At 42.2% G+C, this 13,294-nt stretch overlaps 1 protein-coding gene across 6 annotated transcripts in view; it reads left to right on the top strand.

Annotated features, from left to right (window-relative positions):
* The window catches only part of Cstf1 (cleavage stimulation factor, 3' pre-RNA, subunit 1, 50kDa), a 13,986-nt gene extending 2,718 nt beyond the window's left edge, over window positions 1-11,268 (top strand). For 4 of the 6 annotated variants that reach the window (XM_005392274.2, XM_005392272.2, XM_005392273.2 and 1 more), the window contains 5 exons: window positions 758-952; window positions 2,361-2,638; window positions 2,792-2,989; window positions 3,980-4,370; window positions 9,214-11,268. In XM_005392274.2, the coding sequence (XP_005392331.1) occupies window positions 784-952; window positions 2,361-2,638; window positions 2,792-2,989; window positions 3,980-4,370; window positions 9,214-9,473 (1,296 nt within the window). In that variant the 5' untranslated portion in view covers window positions 758-783 and the 3' untranslated portion in view covers window positions 9,474-11,268. Of the gene's footprint in view, window positions 1-98; window positions 226-757; window positions 953-2,360; window positions 2,639-2,791; window positions 2,990-3,979; window positions 4,371-9,213 lie in introns of all 6 variants that reach the window. The other 2 variants (XM_013518332.1, XM_005392271.2) reach the window with 1 other exon arrangement.
* Window positions 11,269-13,294: the final 2,026 nt, after the last annotated feature.

The following is a 13,294-nucleotide window of genomic DNA, read 5'->3' as shown; positions in this document are numbered from 1 at the left end:
CAGGGCATGGCCCATGGGGCCTCTTAGGGCAGTTCCTCTTGAGGTGGCCTGGCTTTTAACAGTGCCTACCCAGAATTTTTATCTTTATTTTGAGACAGGTTCTTGCCAACTTGCTCAGGCTGGACTCAAACTTGCTATCCTCCTCCCTCGGCTGAGATTGCAGACATCTGCTGCTGGGCCTAGTTTGCAGTTTACCTTTGGATCTCTCCAAAGTGTTTGACTTGGGTTAGTTTTCACACCACAATAACTTTTGTTGCCCTTGTATATTGATTTACTATCTAATTAAGTTACAGTATATGATTATAGTAATAAATGCAGGTGCCTTAACACAGGTTTTAGGGAGGAGCATAATAACCAGTAGTAAACATACAACTGAGCCGGCTTGCCTATTCCAAGCATTAGTCCATGTGTAATGAACAGGAAAAAAAGAGACTGTGGGGCAGTAATACGGAATGAAAATCCACAGGTGCGTAGTCTGGGGGAGAGAAGAAAAGTTGAGAGATGATATTGTAAGTATCAGTTAACGTTTCTGGAAGTGTCTGTATTCCAAGGACTGTACTCAGTGCCATACTTGTACCAGTTTGTTTTACCTGCAGTAATTTATTAAACAGCTAAGCAACCAGAGCTCAGAAAAATGAAATCAGTAACCAGCTGTGGTTGAGGTCTTACAAGATGAAGTCTGACCAGAGTCCTGTGTTGGCTTCTGATTAACTGCTGCCTCTGCCCTTCACTGTCCACCCATTTTCTCTTCTTGCAGCTCACAGGGAAACTACCCTCTCCAAGATGTACAGAACCAAAGTGGGCTTGAAGGACCGACAGCAGCTCTACAAGCTCATCATTAGCCAGCTGCTCTACGATGGCTATATCAGCATTGCTAATGGACTCATCAATGAAATCAAACCTCAGTCTGTCTGTGCACCTTCTGAGCAGCTCCTGCATCTCATCAAACTCGGTATCTTATGAGTGCAAACCTGTAGATCCCATAGTGAAGTTTTAGATGTTTTCACACAGCAGGGTATTTTTAAGATTGTTGCTATGTTTGTTCCTGTCTAGTGTACACCAAGTACAGTGCTGGTGCTAAAAGGCTAGGGGCCCAAATTAAGACTTGAAGCTAGTTCAGTGTGTTTATACACATTACCTGGAATACTCAACGTTACATTGAATTATTGCATACATCTACTCCCTTTGACTTAGTAATGCCAATTGTGAAAATGTATCCTGAAGAAATAAAGTGGTTGAAATGTCAAAGAATAAGGAATTAGCTATAGATTGTTAATATCTGTAAAACTCAATAAAACAATATAGTAATGTTACAGATAAATGTTTTTTGGTGTTTTTTTTTGTTTTTGGTCTTTTTGAGACAGGGTCTCACTATGCAGTTCCGGCTGGCCTTGAACTCACATTGTAGCCCAGGCTGGTCTCAAACTCGCAGGGATCCTCCTGCCTCAGCCTCCTGAGTGCTGGGATTACAGGCATGCACCACCATGCCCAGCCAGATAAATGTTTATTAAGGCAGAAAGATTTTTTAGTCTATACAATTAAATGAACAAACAAGTCACAACATGTTACATAAGACAGGCCTATTTTATTTTGAAAAATAAAACAATTATATACATAGGAAAAGGGCCAAAACATTCATACCACAGTGATAACAGTTATCTCTAGGTGGTAAAATTCAAGGTTATTGTTTTCCTGTTCATAAGTAGTTCTAATTTCTTCTGTACTGAGTGTACACTATTATTTACATGATAGGAGGTTTTTTTAAAATTTAAAAAACAATTTCTTCTGGGTGTGGTGGCGCACGCCTTCATCTCAGCGCTCAGGAGGCTTAGGCAGGAAGAATTCCACAGCTCAAGGCCTTCCTGTGCTACGTAGAGAGTTGAAGGTCAACCTGAACTGTCTAGTGAGATGCTATCTCAAAAAAAATACATTTTTCTTGGTAAACTTGAGTTTATTTAACTACCACTTCAGAAACATCTCACTAATGTTAAAAGTATACCTCTCCTATGAGCTGTGTAACTATGACTACCATATCTCAGCCTTTAAAATATTAAAATGCAGAATACGAGAAAAAGAATCTAACTGCGGACCTGCTATTTTGTTGCGTTTCGGTAGCTGTCATTAAAATAGTAAACTTTCAAGTTAGAAGGGGAGTGACTTTGGCTGCAGGAACCTAACGCACACTGCCTCGCAGTCCCGTGAGCCGCGCAGCATGGCCATGGTACGTCATTCTGTCAGGCAGGAGGTGTCCTGCACAGCCAAAAAACTAAGCTGTTTGCAAACATCTTTGCAGTTTGACGCCAGAACTTGCTTCTTTTAAGAAGACATTTTTCCATGCTCTTAATTTTGATTTCTTTCAGGAATGGAAAATGACGACACTGCAGTTCAGTATGCCATTGGTCGCTCAGATACAGTTGCCCCTGGCACGGGGATTGACTTAGAATTTGATGCGGATGTCCAGACCATGTCCCCAGAGGCTTCTGAGTATGAAACCTGCTATGTCACCTCCCATAAAGGACCGTGCCGCGTAGCCACGTACAGCAGAGATGGGCAGTTAATAGCTACTGGCTCTGCTGATGCTTCTATAAAGATTCTTGACACAGAAAGAATGTTGGCCAAAAGTGCCATGCCAATAGAGGTGAGAATCCCAGTAACACACGGTTTGCCTTTTGTGGTTCATGCTCATGAGAAGAAGAATATGATTCAAGTCAGTTTGATTTACCGTAGTGGTGAATCGTGGTTGATCTGAGCAGTTCCTGTATCTTGAGCATCTCTACATTTCTCCTCCTAGGTCATGATGAATGAGACTGCACAACAGAACATGGAAAACCACCCAGTGATTCGAACTCTGTACGACCATGTGGATGAAGTCACATGCCTTGCTTTCCACCCAACAGAACAGATCCTGGCCTCTGGTTCCAGGGATTATACTCTTAAATTATTTGATTACTCCAAACCATCTGCAAAAAGAGCCTTCAAATATATTCAGGTTAGGAATGTTTTGAAGGGTGCTGTATATTTTGTCTTAATCACAGGGAGCTTTTATGTGACTCTTTAAAAGCAATTTCAGTGATCGTCCTATAAACTAAGAGTACAGCAACTCGGAAACATGCCCAAGTGGCACATGGGTTGGATTCTTTTGGCACGTAGTTGAAACCCTGTCCCATGCCTGCTTCCTCAAGTCACAGTTCATGGAACAGGGATTCAAACTGCACATCACTTTTGACAGATGGCAGATGCCTATTAAAAGCAAAACTGTTGGGGGCTGGGGATTTAGCTCAGCGGCAAAGCGCCTGCCTGGCAAGCGCAAGGTCGTGAGTTCGGTTCCCGGTACCGGAGAAAAACAAAACAAAAAAAAAACCAAAACTGTCACCTAAAAGTGTAAGTTACGGGGATGGACAAGAGCACTCAGTTCAAAGTAGGGACATCCGGGATTCTGCTTTGAATATGCATTACCGAACTACTAATGTGTCCACCCTTCAGGGTTTAGTACTCGGTACTTGCATCCCTGGAGCAAATTAAAGAAGCTGTTCTTGCCAGGCCTGATGGTACATGTCTGTAGTCCCAGCACTCAGGAGGCTGAAGCAGGAGGATCACAAGGTCAGGTTCATCCTGTACTACATAGTGAGATCCTCTCTCGAAAAACGGGGATGGGGGAGAAGGGAAAAGATATTCCTAGTGAAAATATATTTATCTTCAGTAATGTACCTGAATGTGCCATGGATTAATAATCCGTTAATATTCTATTCTGAGCTCATTTGTAAATTAAACCTCCTTTCTGTAAGTTGGGGAATAATTAAACAATAAATATATACTTTTGGGAATCTCTGCTTAAAAAAATACACAGTCCAGAATATACTTTTATTCCTTCTGATACTTGTGTAGTACCTGGTAATTGTGTTTTATACTTTCTTTGCGCCAGTCAAATAAATATCTTCCACATTTCTCTGATCACCTACGTTAACGTCTGTCCTTACAGGAAGCGGAAATGTTACGCTCCATCTCTTTCCACCCTTCTGGAGACTTTATACTTGTTGGCACTCAGCACCCCACTCTGCGCCTTTACGATATCAACACCTTTCAGTGTTTTGTCTCTTGTAATCCTCAAGATCAACACACCGATGCTATATGTTCTGTGAATTACAATCCCAGTGCCAACATGTACGTAACGGGTAGCAAGGACGGCTGCATCAAATTATGGGATGGCGTTTCAAATCGATGCATCACAACTTTTGAGAAAGCACACGACGGTGCTGAAGTCTGTTCTGCCATTTTTTCCAAAAATTCTAAATATATTCTGTCCAGTGGAAAAGACTCGGTAGCTAAACTGTGGGAGATATCAACAGGACGAACACTGGTCAGGTACACAGGTATGTGGAATTGTTACTGTTCTGTGGTATTTTATGATTCCAGAACTCTGAGGTCTTTGCAGTAGAGCAACACAATAAATGCATGCTGTGGGCAAGAGAGATGTTAACCCTCTTAGGTAACAAGAGCCAAAACTTAGATATTTAAATTGTTTTGCCAAGGGCTGCAGTTAGAGGAAGAGCTGGGAATAAAATCATGGTTTCTCAGCTTTACTGTTGCTACATCGCAGCTTAGAGCAGTGATGGCGAACCCCTTAGAGCTTCCAGTGGTGCCGGCAACACACGTGCCATAGGTTTGCCACCACGGACTTAGAGAAAGCCCCGATCTTGTGACGGTTGCTTAAGAACCTGGTGATCGTTGTAGACTGATGACTCACCCTCGTCACACAAAACATGAACACACACAGCCTAGAGAAAAGCATCAGTCAGTGGAGCTCAGTAATGGTGTGCACGAGGGAAAAAGGACGAGGAGAGAAGGTACCAGCCCATTCGGAGGAGCAGGAGTAGCCCCGAGATGAGATTGCCAGTGTCTGAACCTAGATACCAAGGGGGCTCAGCAGACGGAAAAACAAAATTAAAACTTGTAAAATACTCATTAATTCATGTCAGTGTCCCGCACTGGTAACAAGTAAGCCTGTGGGCTTTTCTTACAATGAATCTGTGTAAATGTGTCCCGTAATTGGTAGTCAGGGTTCGGGGATTACCTGGTTAGTTGCAGGTAAGTGTTAAAATGCATTTCACTGTTCCTGCAGCAGCAGAGATTGAGGCTTGGTGAAAAGCCTCCAGGGAATTCTGCTGGTTTCCTCCCTTGTGAGAAGTTTGTGTCCTGTCCTAAAACGCCAGGATCGTAGCTCAGAAAATACACAAGAAAACACTAAGAGGAAGGGGCTGTACTTCGTAAGTTAGCATCTTAGAGCAGAAAACGGCAGGGCTGGTGACACTGGGACCACTAGGGTGCAGCAGTGTCTCCTTGTGCCAGCGCTCGCTTCCCTGCCGTCCTTTGGCTTCTGGCCTGTGTAGTTCACCCAGCACCGCTCTGGAAGAGCTGTTCTTACCCTGACTCGTGGTGACTTGGTGGAAACACTTACGTGAAGCTATTTTTAAAAAATATGTCTCAGGGGCTGGGGATTTAGCTCAGCGGCCCAGCGCCTGCCGGGCAAGCGCAAGGTCGTGAGTTTGATTCTTGGTACTGGCAAAAAAAAAAAAAATGTCTCATTACTCTTAAAGAGCTGTGTTCTTGGTACAAAGGCATCAGAGTGAATGTGGAAGTGTTCCCCTTTGCACTGCAAGTGACGAGCAGCTGTGGGGAATGTGGTCTGTCTAGATAGACGCACGCCACACTGTTGACAAGAACTTACATTTTTGGAATGTCTTCACTTGGTGTGTGGTCGCTTGGTTTGTATTGCTGAAGAATGGCAATGTGATTTTTCAGAAATGGAATTGTATTGAATTTATGTGCAAATTCGTTTTTTTTTCCTAATTCCCTGTTGTGTCGGCACTTTTAAGACTTTTTTAGTTTAAATCTTTAGAATTGAAAGTATTCTTGAAATAATGAAAGAAAAGGGAAACTATGAAAACAACCTGTCTTGGTTACTTTTTGTCGCTGCTGAGGCAAAATATGCAACACCCAAAATGAAGGAAGGAAAGGTTTATTTAGCTTACAGTTTGTGGAGGTTTCAGTCCATGCTTGGCTGGCTCCGAGGCAGAAGATAGCAAAGCAACAGGAGCAAAGGCGGGAAATGGCAGCTGAACAGCAAACAGCCAGAGCAAACCAGAGAAATGGCCGCAGGCAGCTTTTTTTCTTGTCTTACTTTGTAAACAGGCTACCCCCACCTAAGGGGCATGTAGCTCTCACATAATCTCCATGCCCTCCTCTTCCACAGGCTCAGGATGTATACAAAGTAAGCACCCTGGCTTCCTGCTGAGTCACTTAGCCAAACCTCTAGACTCCCCAAGTTGACACAATGTATCAACCATAACACAACCTCAGAAATTCTGTCTTAGATGTAGTGGTGCACCTACAGTCCCAGCCACTTGAGGCAGGGGCAGGAGGGTTCCAGTTACAAGGCCAGCCTGGACAACTTAGTATAAGATCCTGTCTTAGAATAAAAAGGAATGTAGCTTGATAGCAGAGTGCTTACCTAGCATGTGCCAGGCCCTGGCTTAACAACACTCGCTATGGGACTGTAATTTGTATGTCTTGTTGCCAGGCCACTTCTGACCTCAATTATCCTGCCGGCTTGAACCATCAGAGGTTCCTCCATGACTATCTGAAAACGTGGGTGCTGCTCAGGCTGCAAAAAAGCCAAACCTTACGACATTTTGAGCACCGTGCCCAAATCGGCCACATTCACATATAAAGTGTTCTAAAGAAATTCACAAATATAAATTTATTATGATTTAATGAAATAAATTTGTTGATTTTTGTAATTTTAATTGGTATGAATAGTATCAGTATTTATATTTGGGCAGTAATTTCAAATTCAAGCAGCTGACTAGATTCAGTTCATTAACAGATTTTTTAAAACTCTATTAGTAAAAAGACAGATAAAAATGGTTGGATCCAGTTTTACCACCAGTGGTACAAGACAGTCGTGTGTGTCACCACTGACTCTTCAGGCTGGCAAGAACGTGTTAACCTGTTATTGCAAGAAAGAAAACGCAGAGGGATGGAGGGAGGGAAATCTGATGCTAGATTAGCTGTAGGCTAATTAAAATGCTGAACATAATACATACACGTACGTATATCAGTCTACCACAAACATGCGTACACACTTCAGGAAAAGAAAAACTCGTATAGATATTTTAATGCTAAGTTTATTGAGGCATCATGAGATTAATACTTGTTCCCTTTGGCTTCTAAATTACAAGAGCTGCTCAAAGCAGTGGCCATCAGCTTCCAGACGTTTGTTAGTACTGCGAGCTGCTGCTTGGGTGACCTTGCTCATGGAGATCGCTGCACATGCATTTTCAATTCCTTTTCCAAGGGCTGGCAGTGTGGTGGGTTTTCTGTCATACACCACATCCTCTAGGGACCCCCATACAAGGGCAACATCATCTGTTGAAAAAAAATCATATTTTCTTTTCCTGAAGTGTGTATACATTTTTGGCAGACTGTATATGTATGCTTGTTAAACAGTTTTAATATTTTTAACCTATGAAAACACCTTATTAAGCACTATGGTAGCGGATGCCTGTAGTCCCAGCACTTGACACAGAGACAGGAGGATCACAAATCGAGACCAGCCTGGGCCACCTAGTGAGTTCAAGGCCAGCGTGAGTCACGTAGTATAAGGCCCTGCCTTACCGGGGGTGGAAAGTAGTGGTGCGCACCTGTAATCCCAGCACTCTGGGAGGTTGAAGCAGGGTTGCAAGTTGCATGGGCAGTCTGGCAACCCAGGGAGAGCCCTTCTCAGAGATGCAGATGTCCCGTAAGTATGAGATAGCCAGCTTTTCTCTACAGCCAAAAAGTGAAAATGGGAGTATCTTGGTTTTTGTTTTTGTACTTTAGATTTCAGAAATTTAAGATAAATATTCTCTAGTATTAATGAAGATTTGAAGAAGTCAGCATTTCAATGATAGGAAGATAGTTGGTGAAATATTTCTGTGTGGGTTTTCTCACAATATATCCACTCATAGCAATTCAATCTGAAAAGCTAATTGAACAAGCGCCTATGTGCATGCACAACCGAATGTCTACCCTGCCGTTACTTGGAGTCGTTGAAAGTTACAAAAACTAAATGTCCTCCAGAAGCATCACATAAATCTATTGTGTGACCGTTGACAGCACGCAACCTTAAAAATAAGTACTCGTGGTAGCAGTGCTTTTGAGCACTTGCACTGCAAGGCTCCCGTGGGTGACCTCATTTTAATCCTCACAGCCTTCCGCGGTGGGTGCTGTGGTGATCTCCCTGAACGGGGAGGAAATTAAGATTTCTGAGTGTTAAATAGTTTGCTCAAGATGACATCGTGAATAAGTGTTACATCCACATCGGAGCACAAAGTCTGTTTTTAATTCACTAAGCTGTATTCCTTTTATAGATCAGCACTACATACTTCTGAATGAAAATAGCATGTAACAAATGCTTGTAAGCATCTGTGTATAATTTACAGAAGAGTGTGAAATACATAGGTATTTGAGAAGGATAGCCTCCCAAAAAATCTGTTGTTTCTGAGTGACGAAATTATCCGGCAGCTTTAATTTCTTTTTTTATGCTAAGTGTATTTCGTTGAAAATAATACATTTTATTGTCATGAAAGGATACGGCTTCCTTTTGGAAAGTGAATGTTTATACACTTTGTCCTAATAGTTCTTTTCCTAGGAGTTTAATTTTAAAGAAATAAACGGTATGGCTGGACGTGGTGGCACACTCCTGTAATCCCAACAATGGGGAGGCTGAGACGCGAGGATCATTGTGAGTTCAAGACCAGCCTGAGCGACAAAGTGATCTCAAGGCCAGCCTAACCTGCGTATCAAGACCCTGTCTTGAAAATCCAAAAAAAATAAATAAACCCTGTGTACAAAGGATGTTGATCACATTGTTTACAAGTGGTGACAAACTGAGTGTCTAGCAGCCAAAGAACTGTTAGGAATGGTGCTTAGAGACACAGAATACTTTGCAGCTAATAAAAATATACGCAAAAATGTACCCAACACAAAGCTGTAGAAAGTAGGCATGTTTGAGCCTCAACAGTTGTACAGAGTCCATCGCTTAAGCAGTCTTGTGATGCTATTTTTGCATTAAAAGGATTCGGAACAGTATTAGAACGTTCTGGTGGGCTGAGGTGTGAGCCCGGAAAGCCGCCCCTTGTCCGCAGGCCCGTAATCTCTCGGCTTTCCTTGCAGGTGCAGGTCTGAGCGGACGGCAGGTGCACCGGACGCAGGCCGTCTTTAACCACACCGAGGACTATGTGCTGCTGCCTGACGAAAGGACAATCAGCCTCTGCTGCTGGGACTCGAGGACAGCGGAGCGGAGAAACCTCCTCTCCCTGGGGCACAACAACATCGTGCGCTGCATAGTGCACTCCCCCACCAACCCTGGCTTCATGACGTGCAGCGACGACTTCCGAGCTCGGTTCTGGTACCGGAGGTCCACCACCGACTGAGCCGCTCTCTGTGCTGTCCCCAGCGGCAGTGGGAGGTCCTTGCACCATCTGACAGTTGTGCGCCATCTCTGTCTGCATCCTCGGATTGTACAAAAGAACCTTTTTTTACCTTGATGTAGAATCATGGTGGAAAAAGTAGGAAACACATCTGTGCGGTTCTGCATTCACTGATTATTACAGTGTGATTTTTACCGGTTTTTTAAAATACAGGGCTTGCCATTTCTTTTGACTCTTGATCACTTGGCAAAAGAATATTAAAGTGCATTCTAGATCTCAAGTGAATTCGTGAGTAACTTTGATTTGGTTCTTTCGACAACTTTCATGCCTGTTTTGCTATATTCTCTGTATATTAACTTTTCAAATACAGTTTTGGTAGATTTGCCTGCGACTGTGAGAATCTGGAGTTGTATGCCACATTAAACTGTTATCTGAGAATTGCTCAGCTCAACACTAAAATACCATCATTCTGCTAATAAAGCTCAGATCTGCACCATTAGTGTTATATATTTCTCAGTTCAATAAAATGAATGGCCGGTTTTTCTTGAAGATGTGTAGGAGCTGTATCTGTCATCGTACCTCGCAATCCCTTCCGCACCCACCAGAGCTTATCCTTAGTAAATGTATTTCTAATAAGATGATTACAATTGGATGAGAGACAAGAATATGTTCAAACTAAACACAGGGGCGCCTGCAGTTGCCTACCTTCATGAAGATTAGTACCGGTTGCCTTTGTTCTTACATCATTTTAAATCTTTTCAGCTCCCTTCAGCATGACTAACATTATCCCAAATGCGTGTGGAGCTACGTTCCCAGTAGAGCAGTGCAGTTAACCTTCGGATGAAAGTTCTTTTTCTTGAAATTCTTTAGAAAGTGATGCTATTTCTCTGGATTCAGTTCTTTCTAGGTGAGAGAAGCCTGCATTCCTGTCTTAGATTTATCCTAGAAAATAAGTACCTTGTGACCAGGTACTGTAATCCTGGACCATTTGATAAAAATGCTGTAGGTTAATGTAAAAACAGTTGCTTGTAAGGGAATCTGCTGTGCTCATCTTCATTTTAACTCCTTGGTCTGAAAAGTCCTATTAAGCATCTTGGCATGTTAGAGGACGTCAGCAGGGTCCACAGAACTATCTTTGGTCCGTGGCAAGCATGTGTTTACGGTTTTATTTTGCATCCTGATTCTCCAGTATGTAGTATTGGAACTTGGCCATCTATGGATGCCATTTGCATGAAATTAAAAGAAATCTGCTGTGCAGGAACAAAGATAACCGGTTCTACCAAAAAAATTATCAAGCAAAACTCCCCACTTCCCTTCACCCCTTACGCATTGTTTTCGAAGTGTGAAACTGTAAAGCAGATGTACATCTCGGCAGTCCCATATAGCTTGTGTTCAGAAGTAACCACGCTGAGCTCCTGCTGCAGGTTCCATTGGGTCATCTTGAGTTGTTCATAAAATAGTAAAGCCTACAGCTGAAAATAACAGCAACAATAATAATAAAGCCTGCTCTTCACAGTTAGAACTAGTCCTAGCAATAACTGTAATTCCAGGACTTAACATTTAAAGATACTCTGTGTGTTTCTAAAATAGTTTTTTCTTTTTTGTGTTTGTTTTCCTTTTAAAAGTCCCATTAATGTTTGAGCTGATGTAAATGCCAAGAATATGGACTTGGTGTCCTTACCTTAATAATTGTACCGTGTAACACTCTAGCATTCAAATGAATAAGATCCTATCTGAATGAAAACTTACATGTTATTTTTAAAGTACGTGATTTCTAAAATAAACTTTTTGTACGTAATGATAAGCTCTTAGGGTTGTTTTTTTTTTGTTCATCTGTTTTTTGGAGCTGGCTTTGGATATTCCCACGTTTTGACATCAGTTCTCAAACTGGCGCTCCTCAAGGTTCAGAGATGGTTCTAGAAGTCGTGTTCATAGTTGCGTAACCTCTAGCTCAGTCTCCTTGTTCTCCACTCTTTGAATTTACAGAATTGAATATAATTCAGTTTCTTTGAATCATTTATAGTAAACGCTTGTGTTATACCTCTTTTTATTCTAAAGAAAGGCAGTATGGAGGAGTCTGGTCTCAACCCTTACTGACTGGGTAAGAAGACAGGCAGGCCGTTACTCTTCTGGACTAGCTTTTTTTCCTTGGATTAAAAAGCATCACGCTATTCTCCAGTATGCACTTAACCAGCGAAGCTCTTTTTTGTTGTTTCTGCTGTGCATCATGATGCAAACATTACGTTGGGAGGGGCTGGGGATTTAGCTCAGTGGCAAAAGCGCCTGCCTGGCATGCGCAAGGTCGTGAGTTCGGTTCCCGGTACCGGAGAAAAACCAAAAAAAAAAACAAACATTACGTTGGGAGAGAGGAAAGTTTCGCTTTTATGGAAGAGACTCCATTTCTGAAAATACTCAGAGCACTTTCAGTAAAAACCTGGGGAGTTTCTTTTTAATCTCTAAATAGATACCTGAGCTAGCAAGAAAGTAAAGGAATTCCTGAGAGGCAAAAACAAGGCAAATCCAGAGGATTAAGAGTGCTGGAACTGACAGCTAGCTATACACAGGACACTTGTCCATTCCTTGTACCTTGTTGGCTTCTGAGCGGAAGTCCGATTTCTTGAGCATTCATGGTGTGGAAACTTTGACCAAACCCCAGAAGGCCTAGAACTCAAAAAGGGCTCCCTTAGTACGAGGGTGAGCTTGAAAACTCCTACCTACTCCAGACTGCCTGGGGGCTTGCAGAGAGCAGGAAGGGGCGGTGGCACAGGGGCAGCTGGCAGTCTGACACACAAGCTGTTCCTCGGGGAAGTTTGGAGCAATTCAAACTACCTAAACTGCTTGGAGAAAACCCAAGTAGAAAATTAAAGCCATTGCCAATGAGAGGGGCCACAGAAGCCTTGCAGAAGCCAGCAAAAATCCCTTTGTGGAGGAATGGATCTAATCCCAGTCCTCAGATCATCCTAGGTAGCCCTTTGATCATGAGTCCACAAGCCTGAGGCAGCAAGCTGCCATCATGAGACGCCATTAAAACGGACTAGAGGCCGGACGTGGTGGTGCACGCCTGTAATCCCAGCACTCAGGAGGCTGAGGCAGGAGGATTGCTGCGAGTCCGAGACCAGCCTGGGCTACAAAGTGAGCTCAAGTCCAGCCTGAACTGCACAGCGAGACCCTGTCTCAAAAAGACAAAAAAAAAAAAAAAAAAAAACAGGGACTAGAATCACACTTAGAGACTTACGGGAATTCACCGATGCAGAATATATACATATGTAAAATGTCTGTTTTCTCCATAGACCAAGGCTTTTATTTTCCTGACTTTCTTTACATATGTAAATTTCATTTTTAAAATTTCTTATTAGTACACGTTTGCAGTATATACTGATTACATTCATTGTGGGAATTTGTACATGTGCATAACAGACCTTAATTTTATTTTCCCTTCCCTCCACTCCTGTTATTTTTTTCTTCTTCTCTGTTTTATTTTCTCTTTCTTGCCCAGCATCAGATTTAATTATTTATAACTCTATCAAGTTGATTATCAAACACAGATTAACAGCCATACTCACAGGCAAAAAACAATAAGCACATAAGACAATTATACAAAATCAAGCTATACTTTTAGACACTTTGGCCTTGGTGGGTTACAATAAAACTTTTTCTCCTTTTTTTTTTCTATTGCCTTGTCTTTCACTTTGCACTTTATATTGGATTTTTCATATAAGAGAAGCCGTGTAATATTTAAGCTTGTGTGTCTTCTGGGCTTCTTTTATTATGGTCTCAAGCTATACCTATTTTGCTACAAATAACTTAAGTTTATACTTTATAGG

The sequence above is a fragment of the Chinchilla lanigera genome, unplaced genomic scaffold (assembly GCF_000276665.1).
Source record: "Chinchilla lanigera isolate Chin_1 unplaced genomic scaffold, ChiLan1.0 scaffold00044, whole genome shotgun sequence".
In the NCBI taxonomy this organism is placed as follows: domain Eukaryota; kingdom Metazoa; phylum Chordata; class Mammalia; order Rodentia; family Chinchillidae; genus Chinchilla; species Chinchilla lanigera.
This window is presented reverse-complemented; position numbering and strand designations above follow the sequence as displayed.